Here is a 21186-nt window from a genome sequence, read left to right on the forward strand (position 1 = left end):
CCAATTGTAATTAACTGATCCCTGATTGCTGGTGTTTTGCCTTGACAGAGATTTGTTAGACCCGTCTGCTGAGTGGTGAATTTCAATCCAACACCTATCAGGTGCACTTCACACCCCTTGTCAGTGGTTTAGCTGGAATCCACACAAGCTCCACCCAGGGGAGAGGGGAAAGAGTTTGGGCAAAGGGAAGGGGTGTAGCCAGTGGTCCACAATAAAAGCCGATCTGATGTCCACAAACCATTATCTAGTGCAGGGGTAGGCAACCTATGGCACGTGTGCCGAAGGTGGCACGCGAGTTGATTGTCAGTGGCACTCACGCTGCCTGGGTCCTGGCCACCGGTCTGGGGGGCTCTGTATTTTTATTTAATTTTAAATGAAGCTTCTTAAACATTTAAAAAACCTTATTTACTTTACATACAACAATAGTTTAGTTATATATTACAGACTTATAGAAAGAGACCTTCTAAAAACTAAAATGTATTACTGGCATGTGAAACCTTAAATTAGAATGAATAAATGAAGTCTCGGCACAGCACTTCTGAAAGGTTGCCGACCCCTAACTAGTGGGTGCCCAAGAATCAGAGCTCCTATTCCAGCCTAGGGATTTTAGGGGCTGCAGAGCCTATGGATCTAGGTGATAGGTATGTTAGAAATAATTCTACCTAGCTGCTATAAAGCTCTTTTCATTTACAGAGTTCAAAGCACTTTATAAAGGAGTATAAGATTCATTATTTCCATTTTAAAGATGAAAAGCACAGTGATAAAGTGCCTTGCCCAAGGTCATATAAGCAAGTCAGTGGTAGAGCAGGGAGCAGAACTGCAGTCTTCTGATTCCCATCTAGTATTCTGCAACTCGATTAGCTTGCTCCCTCATGACCTGCCCTGGGGTTAGGAGGGGAATTTTATCCCCCAATCTGCATGTAGATCCCTGAACAGGGTGCCTGTTTCTGTTGGAGGAGCGACTCATAGGCTCCATGAGCCCCTCTATACCATATCACAATATATCTTACAGGGGGAAATACTACTAGGTATTTTTCTTCAAGAGTAAGTGCCAAAATTATAAGAGTTTGAAAAAGGCAAATGTAATATCATGTTTCCAGAAGTGGGCCACTTGGAATACTGTGCACTATGCCCAGATCAGAGGGGAAGAGAGATCTTTTGCCCCAGAGATCTCCTAGGGGTGATGGAGTAAAAAGAAAGAACCTGTGGCTCTTATTTACAAAATCAGACACCTAGCTATTGCCATCAATACCAAGGGCCCCATATTCAGTGAGGTCATATCTTGTTGATACTGCACACACCCAACCCTTCCTCCCCCAGAGTACTGATACATAAACTGCTGCCTGTCAGCTTTCTGTAGGAGTCTGTTCTTCATCTTCATCCATTATCTGTGACTATGTATTACTAATGTGCTATTAGATCACCATATATTTTTGCAGTGCAAGAACTTGTATGTCATTTTTCCTCATTATAGTTTTCAAATTAGTAGCAGAATAAGAAGCAATACAGGCCACAGATTTCTTCAAGGTCAATTATTCTTGATAAATTAGCCCTGAATTTTCAACCATAGCACTGTCCAGAGCAGGTTGAGTAATTTGCTACACAAAGCTGTACATGTGATATTGACAACATACAGTGCTAAGACTTATGTGCCTTTATACATATTGAGAGAGAAAATAATTCTGAAGCCCATAGATTGTTTCCATATAATTATATACGAAGTCTGACTTTGGGGTTTCCTAATATTAAGGAAGGACTCTGAGCACAATCCTATTTTAAAACAATTTTCCTTCCCTGTACTACTGACATCTTACTTTGTTCTAGATGAAAGTATTTTAAAGATCTATTTTAGTTCTCACTGCTTGTTTAATTTTTGCATTTCACTGAGCTTGGACAATGAAGAAAAACTAATAAAAAAGACTGGACATTTATATGGCTAAGAATGTCCAGAGTTATAATAAGGATATTTAAAAGACCAAGAGTTTTGGGAGGGATATCAGTGTTACCAACTCATGATTGTATCAAGAGTCTCACAATATTTGTTGATTTTCTTATAGCCCCAGCTCCTGGAGTCATGTTATTACATGAGAATCTCAGCTTTCATTTTTAAAAACAGTTACTAGCCCTCATGGTTGTGGAAAAAGCACAAAAATGTAAATTCTAAAGGCTCAGAAACCAGAAACCAAATAAAAAGCACCTGAAAAACCTTATATTTAGAAATCACATGATCTTTTAGACTCTAACTCGTGATTTTTCAATGTTTGGGGCTGGCAATAGTGGAATATAAACCCTCATGCTTCAGCTCACAAACCATTCCTGGTTACTAAATGCAGGTTACAGCTGGTAAAATTGTAGGGACTGTGCTATGCAGGAGGTCACACTAGATGGTCATAATGGTCTCTTTTGGCCTTGAAATCTACAAGCGTCTAACTAATGTTTTATTTCCCAATCTCCTTTCTCTGGGGCCAAGTTATTCCATAGTTACCCATTGCAGGGTTTCTTGCACCTGCCTCAGAAACGCTGTATAAACAGAACAAAACAAACAAACAAACAAACAAAAGACTGTCCCCTGCCCAAAGAGCTTACTATCTAACCAAATACAATTTTTTGTTACTCATATATTCAAAAGTGGCAATTAACTTTGAATCCTTCATACAAGTCTCAATTTTAGGTTCCATGCTCTAGCACAAGACTGCATCATTTGGGATGCAGACACCTCTGAGGAATGGTTTTGGTTTTAGTTTTTTTAAGAAGACAAACGTTTTCCATTGGAATTACAAAAATCACATCCACATTCCCAGGGCTCTTACATTTGGTAAAGGTTTGTTGACACAAAATCTAAATTTTGGACCAAGTATGTTACTGGATATTTTGTTGTAAGCTAAACATAAGCATGCAGCATAACCATCTATTTTACATGGGGGAAACAGAGCCCACTCACTGGCTTGGAAGGGTGATGCTCACGCTAGTTTAGTTGTATTGAGAAAACTCCACAAAAGAGAAGAGAGCACAAAGGATTTTTCACAAAACTAACCATGACAAATGTGCTTTTGTGGTTCTCTTTTGCGTGCCTCACTGAGTCTTTTTGTGTGTGCCTGTCTCCCAGGTAAATTGCCTAAGTTAAACAAAAAATAAAACTGAAACAGAGCCTAAATTTTACAGGATCATCACATACCCTAATACTAATCAACCCTGTGAGCACACAACAAAGTAGAGAGAAGGAAACGTAGGGAATTAACTCTTTGCCTGCCAGCCTCTTAGAAGGAGTGATAGGAGACCCATTGTCACTGTGCCTCCCTAAGACAAGGAGACACTTGATTTTTGTTCCATGTAACTTTGGCGGCTCTTCTGCCCCTGTAATACCAGGAACACTGAAATGAACTGCTACTGTGTGTCAGCTGATGAGAGACCACTATTAAAAACTTGACTTTTGTATAATAAACCTGTGCAGTGCTATTCCCCTGATGCATTCTCTTAAATCCTGATCCTACAAACACTTATGCACATGCTTAAACTTTAAGTCTGAGTAGTTCCATTGACATCAGAGGCACTGCTTGCCTGCTTAAAGTTAAGCACATGAAAAATTGTTTGTAGGGACCTTATGTGGAGCAGATGGTTACTGACAAAAAGTATTTATGCCCCCATAACAAAGTGATTTGATCCTGACATTACAACAGCACAGTCTGAACCATAGGTTAAAACAATATAGCTGAGTAATTGGATGAATCAGGGAAGCAATAATGGGACAGAGAACCTATCTCCTCGGGTTGCTCATTCATAATTGACCCAAGTCAGTAGTGACCAATAGTCCCTACCAATTGTAAAGGTTGTTCTACGGTTTATGTGAAATAAGTTGATAGTCTCAGTCCAGTTCTCTGTCATAGTGCACATGCTCCAGATCATACAAAACACCATTACATTTGCATTCCTCTATCAGTCTCAGTGAATAGGCCAATGATTAAATGGGTATAATTCCAAATCCTCAAAGATATTTAGGTATGTAACTCCATTGACTTCAATAGGAATTAGGTGCCTAAATACCTTTGAGAATCTGAGCCATAGTCCCCGTGTTCCCTTCTAAGTCAGGGATCAGGCACATTGACAAGGCAGCATGAGGAAGCTTGTATTGCTACTGTCTGCTCTCTAACTATGGACAAAGACCTCCTGTCCCTAGAGCCGTCAGCTAGATTCACTAAATGAAATATTGTAGGGAAAAGTCTCCAAAGAAAACTTTTGCTCTAACAAAAGTGATGTAATTCATCTGCCTTGGCTTCAATCTATCTCTAGGTTGTCCACTGAAATATATGGCTGCATATATAAAAAATGTTTTTGAGACAAACGATGACCACAATAAGCAGAAACCTATTTTATCTTCTATAAATGATCTTTTAGATGTTCCTTCTGTCAGATGGCTTAAGAAGATCAAACATGCTAGGTAATACTTCTCAGCTTGTGAGACTAAGATCACATAATGTTAACAGGGATCGTTGTGAAGGGGCCTTCTTAAAACCAAAGGCTAAGTAATTTAAAAAAAATCAAGATGATTATGATTCCAAGGAAGTAGAATATTATTAATTCAGAGTCATCAGGAGAAAACCTCCTGAGCCTAGAAACTGATAACCGCACAAATCTTTTGCATGATGAGACCAGTCAGAGACCAGTCAGTGTAACAGGGACTAGAGACCTAGACAATGACATAAGGCAACCAATCTGGCAGTGGGCCAAAGAGATAAGAACACTAACATGTGGGAGGATCCTGTTGAACAAATTACTTCATTGCCTCTATAGAGATTCATCACCACTGACAACTGCCTGTCAATGAAGTTAGATTGCCTGTGGGTTCAATCAGCCAGCTGGAGCAGGACAACATTAATCAGTTAGCCTTACTTTTATAGAAACAAAGGATGGATTCAATTGCTTGCCACATCAGCAAGTAGCACATAAAATGGACATGTGCTTGGTAATCAATAATAACCCAGAGAATTGCTCAAATGAGCTTGTAAATCATATAAGCATCTAAACCTATTCCATTTTAACTATTTCTCCAGCTGTTTAGTTGCTATTGCAGAAACATTTTCTTTATACAGACACCTATCAGGAGTTTTAACTAAGGTTTCACCTACAGTAACATATTAACCATGATCTGTATGTATGTACTTGGAAATTTGCTCTTACATTGTCTCTTTCAAATCCAGTTAAATGTCATTAGTGCCTCAGTCATTACTGTGCTTGTTCAAATTTCATGAACCCATATATTACACAGATTTGTGCCATGCGAAGCAATGAGACCACACAAGTTGTTCTAAATTATGTATAATAGCTACAGTTTGCCAGTTTTGAGATTACTGTGGGATCGCTATAGATGGCATAGGCTGCTCTAAATTATGCTGGGGGCCATATTGACCCAAGGATACCCCAGAATTGGAAGCACAAAGGTGGCCTTTCCTTCCCACTCTGCAGTGAGTCTAGACTTGGCACAGTTGAGATTCAAGCCCAGAGTACAGACAGCTGAAGTAAGCTGGTCACTGGTGCAGGGCTGATAAGAAAAAAAAATTCTTCTGCATGTTCAGCTTTAGCAGTTTGGGAATAAGAACTTTAATGATGAAAATTAAATCCTTAATTCCTTTCTTTTCTGGGATTCCACATTTTTGAGCCTACATCTGTTTTTTCCAAATATTCATAGACTATCAGGGTTGGAAGGGACCTCAGAAGGTCATCTAGTCCAACCCCCTACTCAAAGCAGGACAATCCCCAAACAGGTTTTTACCTAGTTCCCTAAAAGGCCCCCTCAAGGATTGAACTCACAATCCTGGGTTGAGCAGACCAATGCTCAAACCACTGAGCTATCCCAAATATTGAATTCTTGCCACAAATTTAGTTGACACATTAGTACTGATTGTCATCCGAGATATATTCAGCCAGGCTTTTAATGCAGGTGTTCTGAATTCTTCATTTGTATGTAATTTTTTCTCTCTGGACTGCCTATCCTGCATATTGTATGCTTAGCAGAAATTCATCCCATCACTGACTGTGATGAAGTCAATGATTCTCTCAGGCCATTGGTTCTATTACTGGGTGTTTCCAGCATGCCCTCAGAAATGAACTAATAGGAGAGAGAGAAATGACTCCAGAGAGAAAGGCGGCTTTGAATCAGGCTTGGCAAATCACCACACCTAAAAAAGGTTCAAACATTCTGACCTTCTGTTAACATGTCTCTATGAAATTGCAACTCACAGCCGACCAGAACGTTGAACGTAAACCACTTAACTTTGTGTCACCTAAGAGCACATCAGAAGGATGCCTGCTGTAACACACTCCAGCTTATATGTCAAAGATTCTAACTTATTAAAGAGTTTTATAGCCTTCTCCCAGATCAATATTTCTTAATAGATTCTCCTCAGAAATTAAGTCAGACGTTCTGGCCTTTTGTTCTCCAGATCCTATGCACATACAGTACCTCCTTCAGCAACATGGGAATGATCAAAAGCATTCTCCACCCTCGTGCTGCTGAGAATGGTTTTGAGATTAAAGTCCAGGAGTGGAAATCAAGAGAGCTGTGTGTTAGTCCTAACTCATTCCTAACTACAGACTCCCTGTCCTATCTACAGACTCAGTCCTAACTACAGATTTCCTATATGAAACAGGGCAAGTCACTTATCTTCTCCGTCCTTAAGTTTCCCCTATCTAAAATGGAGATCATCATAATTATTTCCAGTTACAATTAATTCATTAATGTTTGTAAAGTGCTTTGATTTCCACAGAGGGAAGTGGTGTTAGAAGTTCGTTTTAGAGATGTGTATAAAAGTGTGTGTGGGAGGGCATATGAGAATCAAATTAACCTGTGCAATAGGAGTGCAACATCAGTTGATTTTTACAGAGCTCTTGATGAATACACTGCTGCCATGTCTGCATAAATAGGCTGAATTTTCACAGGAAGCTATATGCTTTCTCCCCGTATCAAACTCCCAGGAATAACACTGAACAATTTCTAAAAGTTACATTACAATTTGTCCATTAGTTTGGTGCCCACTTCACCCTTCTGTACCAATTGTGACAAATTCTGTTATTGTCTAAGTTGCTGTTCTTCAGCAGAACGGAGAGTCCTGCAGCCTTGACTGGACATACAATTATCATTCATTTTTATTTTATCTGCATGGCTTTCTGCTGGGTACACTGAACACAGAAATGACGTCTTTCCAGCTGTAATGATAACGTATCGTTCCTGGGGGTACACAACTTTCTCAAAGAAGTTACAGCCAGATCTACAACAAATCACAACCTACTGGATAATTTTTAGCCACAGACTTTGCTAGGGAATGGTGCAGAGCTGCCTAACCCCAGCAGGAACTTCTGGGGGTATGTGTGATGTTGCACTCCATATGTTTATGGAAATATGCTTATGAGTGTGAATATAATGTAACTGGAATATGCTTTATGCAAAAGGTCTCCTGTAAGGTATCATTACAAATCTTATAATCTACTGAGTTTGTTCATCCTATTTGTATGAATGTATCATTCTTGTATACAGAGCTAGAAATATGAAGTATTGCTCTGAAATCCTATTGTAATTATGCAACGTGTGGGCCATTAATGGTGGTTAAGAATCTTGATGGCTCCCATCGACCAGGACAATTGGTTGTAAATGGCTCTATTTACTTGTAAGCCTTCCTATATATGTGGGTGCCATCCAGTGAATAATGAAATCTCACAGGACATGTGAACATGTCACATGATACTGGAGTCCATCTTAAACCTGGTGCTTTTCCATTTAGAAGGAAGGGTGGGAACCCAGAGAGAGACAAAGGATTCCCGCCTTGTGCCAAAGATATCAAAGGGGGTGGAACAGAACAAAGGAAGCTGTAGTCATGAGAAATCCCCTTGTTACCGCCTGAGCTGGAACTAACAAGCACTGTACCAGGGGAAAGGATTGGGCCCAGACTAAGGAGGAGTCTAGTCTGTGAAAGAAGTTTATTGGAACATCTCTGAGGGTGAGATTTACCTGTATTCAGTTTCTTAAATATATTAGTCTTAGACTTGCGTGTTTTGTTTTATTTTGCTTGGTAACTTACTTTGTTCTGTCTGTTATTACTTGAAACCACTTAAATCCTAGTTTTTATACTTAATAAAATCACTTTTGTTTATTAATTAACCCAGAGTAAGTGATTAATACCTGGGGGAGCAAACAGCTGTCCATATCTCTCTATCAGTATTATAGAGGGAGGACAAGCAAATTTTTTTGGGTTTGGATACCATTGGGAACTGGGTGTCTGGGCGCTGGAGATAGGAAACCTGCTGAGCAGTTTTGGTTAAAGTCTGCAGCTTTGGGGGCATGGTTCAGATCCTGGGTCTGTGTTGCAGCGGAGTAGAGTGTCTGCCTCAACAAGACAGGGTTCTGGAGTCCCAAGCTGGCAGGGAAAATGGGCTCAGAGGTAGTTTCAGCACATTAGGTGACAGTCCCAAGGAGGTCTCTGTGACCGAGTCCATCACAGTATGCACCTGAGAAAGGTTCAGTGTCTGGGGGCCTAAGATGAGAGAGTAGCAGCTGCTACACCTGTTGCAGCTACATTTGAAGAAGTTAGTGCCTGTCTTGGAGCTAGCTTGGAACAGCTTTTCACACCTTGTGTTCAGGGACTGGGTTTGTCTGGCTCTTGCACCCACTCCCACCCTTGCACACATGCTCAGAGCTAGTACATTCTAGCCAATTCACATCACAGAAATGCTCTCCCACAGCCCTGCAGTATTTTAGATAATAAATTACAGATAGTAGAGACCTGGGACACATTCAGCCCCAGCATAAGTGGATGCATCTCTCAGTGGCTTTGAGGAAGCCCAGGGCAGGACTGCATCTTTTCCTCTGTGCGCAGTCAGATAATCCAAGTTATTGGCTAAAACTCACCTCCACTTTCCCAATAACTGTGTACTCATCATGGAACTGTTTAGTCTTTTGTGGACAGAACTCATTGAACATTTGACTCACAGAGTTTTACAGACACAAGGCAAAGGCAAAGAATGTTTTCCATACAGAACACATTTATTCCTGAGCTCAACACAGCTCCTAACATTTGCAAAGACAAAAACCTTTTACCTGCCATTTCTCACAGATGATCGGAGTATGGCTCAATCCTGCACTACTGATGCAGGCAAAACACCTCCACTGAAGTCAATGAGATTTTTGCCTGCTTCAGAAGGATGGGATTAGGCCCTAGTATCATCAAGCCAGCACATTTTAATGTTACTGCAGTTTCAGGCCCACCTGTTCTGCTCACCCTAAAGTCTATAGCAAAACTTTCATTAACAAGAAAGGATGGGGCCCTTAGTGGTTAAACTGAGCAGGTTTAGCAATTACAAAGTTATTTTAGATGACAGGACAAGTTGGCAGGCATTCAACAGAGGAATGATTTCCCTGACTTTCCCTGCCATGGTACTACAAGAGTTGTTTTTTTTCTATCACCTGTCTTGCCAATGTAACAGTATTACAATAAGAACAGTAGCAGAACTGATTCCCTAGCTAGTAGGGTATTGGTGAGTTCATACATTTGTGTATTATAGGTACATTTTAGGACCAAATCCTGTGCTCATTTACTCACATTGGCTTTAATGAGTTTCCTCACATGAGTGAGGAGAGCATAATTTGGCCCTTTCCATACAAATTATGAAGGAAGAATGGAGTATGATCTGCTTACCGAAGGATTTCTTTCCGAGTGAAGAAGGTACAATCCTGTTAAAAAAGAAAACACATTACTGTACTAGAGAGATACAGCTATCAACTGCAAGAAAATGGCTTCTACCTTCCTGGAAAGAAGGTAAGCTTATGCATAGCCTGGTTTGGGTTCACAATGAGGTGTTGGGAAATGTAGGCTGTAAAATAACTGAAATGTGAACTGACCTAAAACGGAGGACGCGACTGTCAGAAGGGTTTTATTTATTGATGGACTGAAACATCAGAAAACATATCATGTCTGCTATACGTGCTACGTGTGGCATTGCTCAGGCTAGCCCCAGAATTGTGAGATGACCAGACCAGAAAGGGGACTAAGACCAATAAGAAGAGCTCTGTGCCAAAAACATGCAATACATGGACTTGGGGGAAATCTGTCTTTTAACTTTTAAACTTGTACTGCAAAATATACACAGCAAACTAAATTGCAAACAATTATTATTAATACTTGTTTATATTGTGGTAGCACCTAAGAGCCCCAAGTGATGGACCAGGACTCCGTTATCGTAGGCACCGCACAAACGCAGAACAAAAAGACGGTCTCACTCCAATGAGCTTACAAATTAATCCACCTTCCCAATGGTATTTGGAGAGACAAGCCATTGCATAGATGGAAATAATTTGCAAAACTTCAAAGCAGAGCTGGCTGACTACAACCAAGCACAGCACCCAGAGCTCATGGTGATTCTGAGGGCTGTCTGGTTCAACCATGTCTGTTTCTTTTTTTAGTCACTATTTACAAACATTCATATGAATGGGTTTTTTTCCTCCTGACGATTGGCACTTCTGACCATACCGCAAAAAGCCCATCATCATTATTGCTTCTAGTTGATGCCCTTGGTGGAAGTCTCAGTAATGGCCAACAACTGAATGGACCGTGGAAAATTCACACCTAGATCAGCAAGCTCCCCTGGGATTCAGTCCTGTGAGGTTCTGAGCACTCTGGCCTTAATCTATCAATGCACTTGCTAAGCACATGCCTAAGTGTTTTGCTGGATTGAGACCAGAGTACTCAGCACCTTGCTGATCTAACACAAGGTGAAGGATGAACTACGTTGTCAGGCACTGTGAGAAAACATAACCTGCCACTGCCCATACTGCAGTGTGCAGTTCTATGGATAAAGAGAAAATTCCTCTTCATCAGCTCTGTTAATCCAGCACCTTCCTCCAGCATAGACTCATAGTAAATTAATCAAGACCACGTTTCCCTAGTTTGCTTATGAGACTGTCATGTGGGACTGTCAAAAGCCTTACTAAAATCAAAATACATCACATCTACTGCTTCCCCTCATCCACAAGGCCAGCAACCCGGTCAAAGGAGGCTATTAGGTTGGTTTGGCATGACTTGTTCTTGATAAATCCATGCTGCCTGTTCCCTATTTGACTCTACGTGCTTACAAATTTATTGTTTAATAATGTATTCCAGTATCTTTCCAGGTATCAAAATTAGACTGACTGGTCTATAATGTCATTCACTTGGAGCAAATCTCGCCCCAGCCTCCACGGCTGGGAAGGGTTCCCTACTAGCAGAATTCGTACAGTTCTCCTGGACAAGAGGCTAGGGGCAATGTTTGGGGAGGAAACACAGGGAATGGACAACCTCTGGTCTTCCAGTCTGTGGCTGAGGCACATGAAGGGAGCAGAGCCTCAGCAGCACAGCTCCATGGCTTGGCAGGAAGATTCCTCCTGCTTCACCCCACTATACTCCTGTGCCCAGCTTATCAGGCTGGCAGGAGGATTTGGCCCTTAATTATTTTCTTTTTAATGTAAATAATGTAAAATATATTGCATTTTCCACAGTTAGTTAGTGACAAAGTAATAATGTTTGACCCGTTAGATGTCCTGATTAGAGCAGGTAGTGGAAGCAAATACTCTTGCTCTTTAGACCCCTGAAGAAAAATCATTTAATTCCTGCACTGAGAATCATTTTGGCCAACTGCCTGTTCCTTCCAGGAGGGGCAATAGCTGGTTGTAGCAGCATCCTCTAGGCTGTCTCAGGTTTCCAGGTAGGCGATCACGCCTGCTTCCATCAATTATTAAGTTGTCTTGCTCCTCTCTGTACGAAGTGGTAGGAAAGGCTGCTCCTCCTTTCGTGTATTGTGTAACAGAATAGTGTTACAGGGGCACAATCGGAGGGCTCCTTGTGAGCTGCTGACAGTGATGTCACATTGTCTGGAACTGCACAAAGTGAAATAAGAGCCAGCTGGTTAAGTCTTCATTAATTCCAGCACATGTAACACCTACTGTCAAGGTATCGTTTAAAGACACTTCATTTACCAACGAACGGCTGGTGTAGTTTGACAAATAAATGTGATGCTGTCACTAGCAATCTTCCTGTAATTATATAGACTCAGGAAAGCAGTGGAAACTGTTATTTAACTAGCGAGCTAATGGGGGATTTATGTGCAAGTGGATGCAAAGATGAAAAAGACAAAATTACCTTTTAAGAATGACTTAAGCTGCTCTACATTCCTGAAATAAACAGATTTAAAGATGATTTGGAAACACAGTGGTGGCCCAGCTATTTTATAACATAGTTTCTTTTTGAGTGTGGGGACAGAAAAAAGCATTGTTTAATCACGTTAGGGAGCCATGTTTTAATCCTGTTAGAGCCTTAGCCTAAACCATAGTGACATAGGACATGGAACTGGAAGCGACTTCCAGGAACATCATGTTGAGACCTCTGCTACTGCATCCTTTACATGGCTTTCCACAGTGCATCCAGGAAAAAATACATCACACGTTAAAACAAAGGTGGGCCATGACAATGTCCCTCAGCCAAGTCTGAACATAGCAATGGGGTCTTACAGTGGTATAGAGAGACAAGGTGGGTGAGGTAATATCTTTTATTGGACCAACTTCTGTTGGTGATAGAGGCAAGATTTTGAGCTACATAGAGCTCTTCTTCAGGTTTGGGAAATGTACTCAGAGTGTCACAGCTATATACAAGATTGTTTAGCATAAGTAGTTAACATATTTCAAGGGACCATTCAAGATGAAGTGACCCATTAACATCTCACCAGTTATGGGAGAGGGTAAAGGGGGGAAAAAGGCAGCGGGGGGATTAAGTGGATTACAGATTTTTGTAAGAAGCCATCAATCCAGTGACTCTGTTCAGTTCATGATTTTTAGTATCTAGCAAAGTTGTGAATTTAAGCTCCCAAGCTCGTCCTTCGAAGGTGTGCAGGTTTCCTTTGAGGATGAGGACTGGAAGGTCAGATATAGAGTGATCACTTTGTGAAAAGTGTTCACCCATAGGTGATAATATATATTTTTGTCTTTTATCATTTTTCTTTGTAAATTCATTCAAGAGTGATTGTCTTGTTTCACCCACATAGTTGTTATTGGGGCATTTAGTGCATTGGAAGAAGTACACCATGTTGTTAGCTGTTTGGCTGCATGTGTTCCCTCTGTGTGCCATCCCAGTTCTGTGCAAGTAGCTGGCACAGCGGACCTTGAGCAAACCGCCCAATGACCACAAGATCTGTTAAGGTATGAAGGCACTTGGTCAGGTTTATTGTCAACGAAGCACAGTCCTAGCTCCCCAGATCAATGCCTTCAGTTAGACTTGCACATGTATGCCCGTGACAATGGATGCAGCTTAGTGAATGGCTGGACTTTCCATTCCCCCATCAACTGGCCAAAGACACTCCCTCTGTGATACCTCTTTATACACCAATACGAACAAGTTAAGTATGCCCCTCTGACAGGGCTAGGTGCCACCATCCTTCTGGAATGTGTGTGTGTGTGTGTGTGTGTGTATTCTTGTGCCTAGCACTACTTAGGAATGTGTGTTTCTGCAATATCAGCCTTGTTCTTGCCACATCCTGTGAGCAAGCCCTGCCTCTAGTCACAGACTGACTGCTTTATATTAGCAAAGCTTTGACCACTATTTTAGCTCAGGCCTCATACTAGGCCTCTGATACAAGGGCTTCTGTTTCAGGCCCTCTTCCTACTACACACCACATTTTGTGATAGGCATGGGTAGACTCATGGATCTTGAAAGGTGTGGCGTAGGGGGTATTGTATCCTCATAGCAGTGGAGATATGGCTACAGGTTTTGCATCTGGCACCAGACTCTGCCAGAACAGTTTCAGTTTGTGGGTCCTGGTCTGTGTGGAGTTTGCTTCTAGAGATGAGCCTGGAGAGGTTGGGGGGATTATTTGAAGACCAGAAGAGGGGGTTCAGGAAAGATGTCTTTTAGGATGTGGTCCCCATCAAGTATGGATTGTAATTGTTTGATGATATCCCATATAGGTTCCAGGTGACAACAAGAGGTGTGTGATCGGAGAGGGTTTTATTTTTGTATTGAAGAAGGTTCTCTCAGGGTATTTGCGTGGCCCGTTCTATGATGCGGTGACCTACTTCTCTGATAGAGTGTCCTTGTTGGGTGAAGGTGTTTTTAAGTGAATTAAGGTGTACGTTCCAGACCTTCTCGTCAAGCATATTCTGTGGTACTTGAGTGCCTGGCTGTAGAGAACAGATTTCTTGGTGTGTTTGGGGTGGTTACTGGATCTGTGAAGGTAGGTGTGGTGATCCGTGGGTTTCTTGTATATATTGTCTGTAGGGTTCCATTATTGAAGCTGATTGTGGAGTCCAGGAAGTTGATGCTAGTGTGAGAATGTTCTAGAGAAATTTTAATGGATGGGTGGTAGTTGTTGAAGTTATGGTGGAAATGTATGAAGGAGTTTAGGTTGTCTGTCTAGAGGATGAAAATGCCATCAGTGTAACCATCAGGAATTAAGGCCTACAGCAGGACTAGTCTCGAGGCAACCTCATCAGTACAGCTGGCCTGCAGCAGCAGTTTGATTAGCCACACACCTTGATTGGCTGCTGAGGCCAGTAGGGTGGCTCTTAAGCCAGCAAGAGCAGCAGCTTGCTATCTTCTCAACACTTATGCCCATCACTGTACCTGCTTCTGTGCTACCCTGCTCCTGCCTTGCACCTAGTCTTGCCTTGGTCCTGTCCCTACCTTGAGCCCTTCCTTGCCTAATACCTTACTTGCTCCACTTTCTGACCTCAGGTTTTGACCCTTGGCTCCTGACTCCGGACTCTGGCTTTGCCCAGTTGCAAAATGTAGATAAGATTAAAACTACCCCAAAGTTTAGATATGTTGATAGCTGCAGTTTTGGTTTGTTCCATCGTAGAACTTCATGGATGTTTGCATCCTGGATTTTGGTTCAAGCTTCTCTCTAGTAACTAAGGCATCATCCTTTATATACGCACTTTACATAACACACTGTCTATAAACTTATTTCAGGACTGCATGTTCAAATATCAGCCCAATGTCTTAAAAAGTGTTTTGCATTTGAGAAGATTGGCTGATCCCACCTGGCATATAGTAAATAACTTTATTAAATTTTGTAGTGGCTGGAACTCTGGCAATTTAATTCCAATTTAATTAAAGACTTTTGGCCGGGATAAACGTGGAGGTGAATCATCTAATTTTCATCTGGCAATTTCATTCATACAGAAAATTATATAATGAGAAAGAATAAGTAGTAAACTAGCACATTATATTACCTCCTTCATAGTGGAGGGTGAATGGGGCTGGGAGAGACACGGGTTTAGTAGTCTATGTATTAGATTGGCAATACCCAGCCTCCCTCAAACTAGAAGTTCAAATCCCAATAGAATCACCCCATCTTTCCAAGAGATAGAATATTTACTACCATGTACATTACTGCACATGGGTCTTTCTTATCAGACCCTTAACAACCACACACCTGTCTGTGCTGCATGGGTATTGAAGCTCTGATGGCATTTTTCATAAAAGCAGGGGCCAGAGCCTCAGCTGGTGTAAATGCCCATAGTAAACCAAGTTATAATAATTTGCACAAACTGAAAATTTGCCCTGAAGAGTTTATTCCCCATGACCCCGGCCAAAATATTCCCTTCCTTTTTGATCCCCACTGTTATACAGATGGCTGAACTACCTTCAACCCACTAGAGGTGCTCTCTGTGTGTGAAAGCTTCTGGAACCAAGATCCTGCTCTCCCAGTAGGAAATGCACAATGTTACATGCTTTAGCCACTGAGAGGATGTCTCCTCCTTTTATATAGGCCTAACGTTCAATTCAAGCTGTCCCAATGCCCTTAAAAATAAAAGTTAATTAGATGTCTACTGAAGGGTCATTGATGTCCTTAGAATTCCTACAACCAAAGGTGCACATTATCTACTAATGCACCTTCACCATTAGATTTCTTTTTTCTGTATATCTGACTGGGGCAGTGAATATAATGAGCTTCTTTTGGTCATAAGCCAACCAAAGTCCAATTAACTTTTCAGAATTCTCCTTCTCCCATACCCAATCACCTTTACCCTGAACACTAGGCCTAAACGTCAAGAGTCTGAGTCTGTTCACATGTGCTCAATCTGAAATTTGTTCCAAGTAGTGTATTACGTGTTGCCTTAATTAGCAAGAGTGAAGTGCTGGCCTTTCAGCATAGGCAATCAATTCTTAAGCTTAACCCTAATTTGGATGACTTTTGAAAGAGGTTTTTTTTGGGATGGGAGATTAAGAGAAAAGGGGGAGGGGTTCTCTTCCATTCTCATGGGAGGATTAATAGCCATCTTGTGTGTTCAGGGATAAATTCCAGCCACCCTTTCCTGGGTGCACAAGGTTGGGACAAGGTTGCAGCAGGAAGTTGAATTTCAGCAGAGCAATAGTCTTGGGGTCAGAGAGGTGCCTTTTGCTGAACCTATGAAAAAATCTATCTAGATTTAGCCAAAATCTAAGCCACAGAAAATCATCATTTGTGCATATGCACAAGTTTCTGGTACAATTTGATCTCCTACCAGGCTGTATTGTACATGTTCTCAGGCCTTAATGAGCATCCCACAGCCCTTCTGAGCATTTAGAATTCTGTGTTCACTTTGAACACTGGCAAAAGGGTGCCTGCTCCTACTTTCCTCACCAAAATGCCCTTTGGCCTAGGAAAAAGTGCATAGACTGAGCCAGGCAGCCATGAGCTCCAATCCCACCCTCTGCACTATACAACCCTGACTATTGGGCAGGGCTTCATTTCCCTACGCCAGAGGCTCTCAAACTGTGGTCCGCAGACCACCAGTGGTCCATGAGCTCCATTGAGGTGGTCCACGGATAGTTCCCTCTAAGGTGCGCAGACAGGCATGGCTCCACTAATTAGATGCCTGAACCCTGGAGAATATACATATGTAAGGTGAAGTGGTGGGGGCGGGGGGGAGCATTTGGGATGTGCAGGGCTGCAGCGGCCAGAGAAAGAGGTGACTTTCCCCAGCTCCAGTACTGCAGCTGCCAGGGAGAGATGGCCCTCGTTCCCAGCCCCAGTTTCCAGTATCACCACCAGTGCCACTTATCCTGGATGAACGGTTATGAAAACCAACACCCCAATAAAGGAAAGAGGTTCTCTGGATCCCAAAGACCCAGGTCAATATACAAATCAGATCTTACCCACAAATCACACTGTTGCCAATCCTTTAGAATCTAAAATCTAAAGGTTTATTCATAAAAGGAAAAAAGATATAGATGAGAGCTAGAATTGGTTAGATGGAATCAATTACATAAAATAATGGCAAAGTTCTTGGTTCAGGCTTGTAGTAGTGATAGAATGAACTGCAGGTTCAAATCAAGTCTCTGGAGTACATCCACAGCTGGGATGGGTCATTCAGCCCTTTGTTCAGAGCTTCAGTTTGTAGCAAAGTCCCTCCAGAGGTAAGAAACAGGATTGAAGACAAGATGGAGATGAGGCATCAGCCTTTTATAATCTTTTCCAGGTGTAAGAACACTTTTGTTCTTACTGTGGAAAATTACAACAAAATGGAGTCTGGAGTCACATGGGCAAGTCCCTGCATACTTTGCTGAGTTACAAGGCGTATCTGCCTTCTCTAAATGGGTCAATTGTGTAGCTGATGGTCCTTAATAGGCCATCAAGCAGGCTAGGCAGAGCTAACACCAACTTGTCTGGGATGTTTCCCAGAAGCATAGCATAAGTTTGAAATACAGACAGTATAGAGCCAATACTCATAACTTCAACTACAAAATGATACATATATAGACAGCATAATCATAACCAGCAACCCATAACCTGGTCTTAGACAACTTATATGACACCTTTACATAAGATTTGGTGTCACTACAGGACCTTGATTGCAACCATGTTCTATATGGTCCCATCTTATATCAATGTCACCCCCCCGCCCCAACCCTTCTTTCCAGTCCCAGCTCAGTGGCTGCCACGGCGGGGTAGAGGGGCACATCCCTCACATTAGGAAGGTAAGACTACTGATATTTTAATATGAGTTGTGCACTTTTATTTGTAGGACAAAAAAGTTTTATTATTAAGGTTTTTTTTTTTTTAATTATAGTGCTTTTATCCAAAGCGCTTTACAATATAGTTAGCTAATGGTCCAAACAACATTTGGAAAGATTATTAATTGGTCCGCTGAGACCCTCAGCAATTTTCAAGTGGTCCGTGGGGAAAAAAAAAGTTTAAGAACCACTGCGCAATGAGGGAACCAAGTATCATTTTTTTTTTTTTTAGATAGCCTAGTAAAAAGAAGAATTAAGAAACAAACTCACAATATAGGACACCAAACTCTCATTCATTAAGCCAGTGGTTCACAACCAGGTGTATGTGTACCCCTGGGGGTACGCACAGGTCTTCCAAGGGATACATCACCTCATCTAGATATTTGCCTAGTTTTACAACACGTTACATAAAAAGCACTAGTGAAGTCAGTAGAAACTAAAATTTCATATAGCCAATGACTTGTTTATACTGCTCTATAGACAACACATTGAAATCCAAGTACAATATTTATATTCCAATTGATTTTATAATTATATCATAAAAAATGAGAAAGTAAGCCATTTTTCAGTATAGTGTGCTGTGACACTTTTGTATTTTTATGTCTGATTTTGTAAGCAAATAGTTTAAGTGAGCTGAAACTTAGGGGTATGCAAGACAAACCAGACTCCTGAATGAGGTACAGTGGTCTGGAAAGGTTGCGAGCCACTGCATTAAGCCACACTGCTTCTCAAAGAATATGCCAAATCTATAGGCTTGGATATGCTTTCAGTAAAATTGGGCTACTTCGGCATACTTACCTTTATGATACCTACAGATTAAAAAAAAAAATACCCAAGAGTCCTAACTTTAGTCCCTTGCTCTAAATGCTGGAAAATACTTTTCTTGTGGTACTATAAATAGAACTCAGGAGTTCTAAATTTCAGTCCCCTGGTCTCATCATTAGAACATATTCTCCTCCTAGAGCAAGACAGAAAACCCAGGAATTCTGACACCCGGCGTTCTATTGCTGTCTAATAAATAAATGCACTTGGCAGAATTTTGGGGGCTTTTTAAAAAAAGAAAAGTGTTAAAAAACCAGACTAGAAAATTGCTTCATTTACTGTCCAAGCTCAGCATTGAGCACTTTATCCAGCTCCCTTTCAAACTAAAGGAACAGTTCCAATTATCTTTAATGATGCAGGATAAAGCCCTGGCTAAAGCTGGGGTTCTGTGGCAAAAATAGTATGTGTACAAGAGGGCTGAATTAAGGTCGCATGGATTACCATAGTTTAGTATTTCCTAACTTTTCAGTGCTTCACTTTGCATTCTTAATGTTCTCAATGCAAGGGCTGGTCTACAGTTTTGGCACCAATTTTGCTGAATTGTTTTTGAACAGATTTTGTTAATAAACTCTGTAGATCAGACCTAAATGTTTATAATTTAATAATACATATTTACACCTAGCAAAGTGGGGATATGATGTCACCATTCTAATCTGGTAGCGGTTGGCCCTTGGTTTGCATAGGAGCACTATGAACACCTATGCCAGGGCCAGTGGAGAATCAGGCCCATTAAGCCTCCCCTTAAAGTGAATGGGGACACTTCCATTGACTTCAGTGGGAGCAGGGTTGAGACTTAACTCCAACCCAAGCTGTAAAATGGGATAGTTCAAAAACTTGGACATAAATTCTTGGTTCTAGCATTAAAAGAAGTTTGAAATAATGAAGACTTCTGTCTAGACACCAAGAATAAAACTAATACAGATAAGTGTTCAACACATATCTTAGCTGTTTACAGCACAAGTACAGTTAGCAGATTCACACAAGACCTTTGGCTGATGTCCAGTTTCAAAGCCTGAACTGCAGATATAGGGTTCAATCCTGCTATCAGTGAGTGTAGCCTAGCGCCTTCTTGCTCACTGTACAAATTAGCCGGAGACCTCTTATTTTGCAACCCAGTATCCTTTTATTTCCTTGTGTTCATTCCCACCACCATCTATATACAAGTCAACGGCAGTTAGGCAGCCAGCCAGGGGACAGCTAGTGCCTGTTGCTAGCCAGGAGCAGCAGTTCCTTACCCTCCTGTTTCTCTCCCCGCCTTCCCTTCCTTCCTGTCAGCGTATAGGCCTTCCTCTCAGCAGGCTCACAGGTGATTGCGCTTAGGCTCCTTTAATGAGCCACACTCTGCCAGCTCCAATCAGTTCCCCTGTATGGGAGCTGCACTAGCAGGTTCTGAGCTAACAGGGGCTGGTTCAGTGCCTCTTAGCCCAGCACCCTGTTACACACCCTCCCCCTTAAGAATGGCACCCCCGGGCCACCTTTGGCCCTTCCACCATTCCCCCAAAGGAGGCTCTTTGAGGGAGCCCTCCCTGCTGGGTCACTCCCAGCCAGCGGTCCAGATGGTTTTTCCATCCATCTCCCACAGAAGGAGCAATTCTCCAGGAGTGGTGCCCCCATCCCAAATCTCTGCTTCTACCCACAGATTGTCACATCAATTGCAGGGCGGAAGGCCCCCTATCCCCTGCTCCCCCTGTGTGTCTGGCTGGGGTTCAGGGTTTCTTTCAACTTCTAGCACAATCTCCTGTGCCTCAGTTTCCCCCAGCTCTCCTTGCGGTTCGGGCCCCTCTGATGGGGGGGGGGGGGTGTCGGCCTTCATCTCACCTCAGGGCAGGGTCTTCTGCACCTCAGCTTACCCCATTTGTCCCAGTACATCTGGGGCTTCTTCCACAGAGAGCAGGGTCAGGGGGTGTTCCCCCACACCCCTTTCTTCTCCAGGTCCATCATCCCCTGCTGTCCTTTCTCTAGCCCCTTGTGTCAGGGCAGACCGTACTGCCTACATTCTCCACCACGTGTAGACGAACAGACTCACCCCTGCGGTGCCTCCTGCTAGTGACTTCCAGGAGTTAGCTCATCCAGCTCTGGAGCGCCCTCTGTAGGCCAGTGATCTGCCTGTCCTCTGGCCCCCATGTTCCTCCCTGGACCCCAGTGCCCCTTTAACTGGGGTGCTGCCCCCAGTACAATCTGGGTCTTCCCTCCCTGGGGAACCCCCAACCCACTATCCCCACTTTGCCTCAGTTTTGGCTACTGCCCAGTCACCATCTAGCCCCAATTCACTTGGGCAGACTGCAGTATCAGCCACTCATCATAGTGAAAGGGGTCTGGACTGGCTACCTTTACCCATCCTCAGGCTGCCCCTCTG

At 42.3% G+C, this 21186-nt stretch overlaps 1 protein-coding gene across 10 annotated transcripts in view; it reads right to left on the bottom strand.

The window, feature by feature from the left end:
• The window catches only part of CIB2 (calcium and integrin binding family member 2), a 141904-nt gene that overhangs the window by 79854 nt on the left and 40864 nt on the right, over positions 1-21186 (bottom strand). For 4 of the 10 annotated variants that reach the window (XM_039491933.1, XM_039491934.1, XM_039491932.1 and 1 more), the window contains one exon: positions 9684-9718. The exons of 1 other annotated variant lie outside the window; for it this stretch is intronic. In XM_039491933.1, the coding sequence (XP_039347867.1) occupies positions 9684-9718 (35 nt within the window). Of the gene's footprint in view, positions 1-9085; positions 9149-9683; positions 9719-20065; positions 20120-20648; positions 20818-20856; positions 20945-21186 lie in introns of those variants that run through there. 5 more of the 10 variants (XM_039491941.1, XM_039491936.1, XM_039491940.1 and 2 more) reach the window with 5 other exon arrangements.

Source organism: Mauremys reevesii, linkage group 10 (genome assembly GCF_016161935.1).
Source record: "Mauremys reevesii isolate NIE-2019 linkage group 10, ASM1616193v1, whole genome shotgun sequence".
NCBI lineage: Eukaryota > Metazoa > Chordata > Testudines > Geoemydidae > Mauremys > Mauremys reevesii.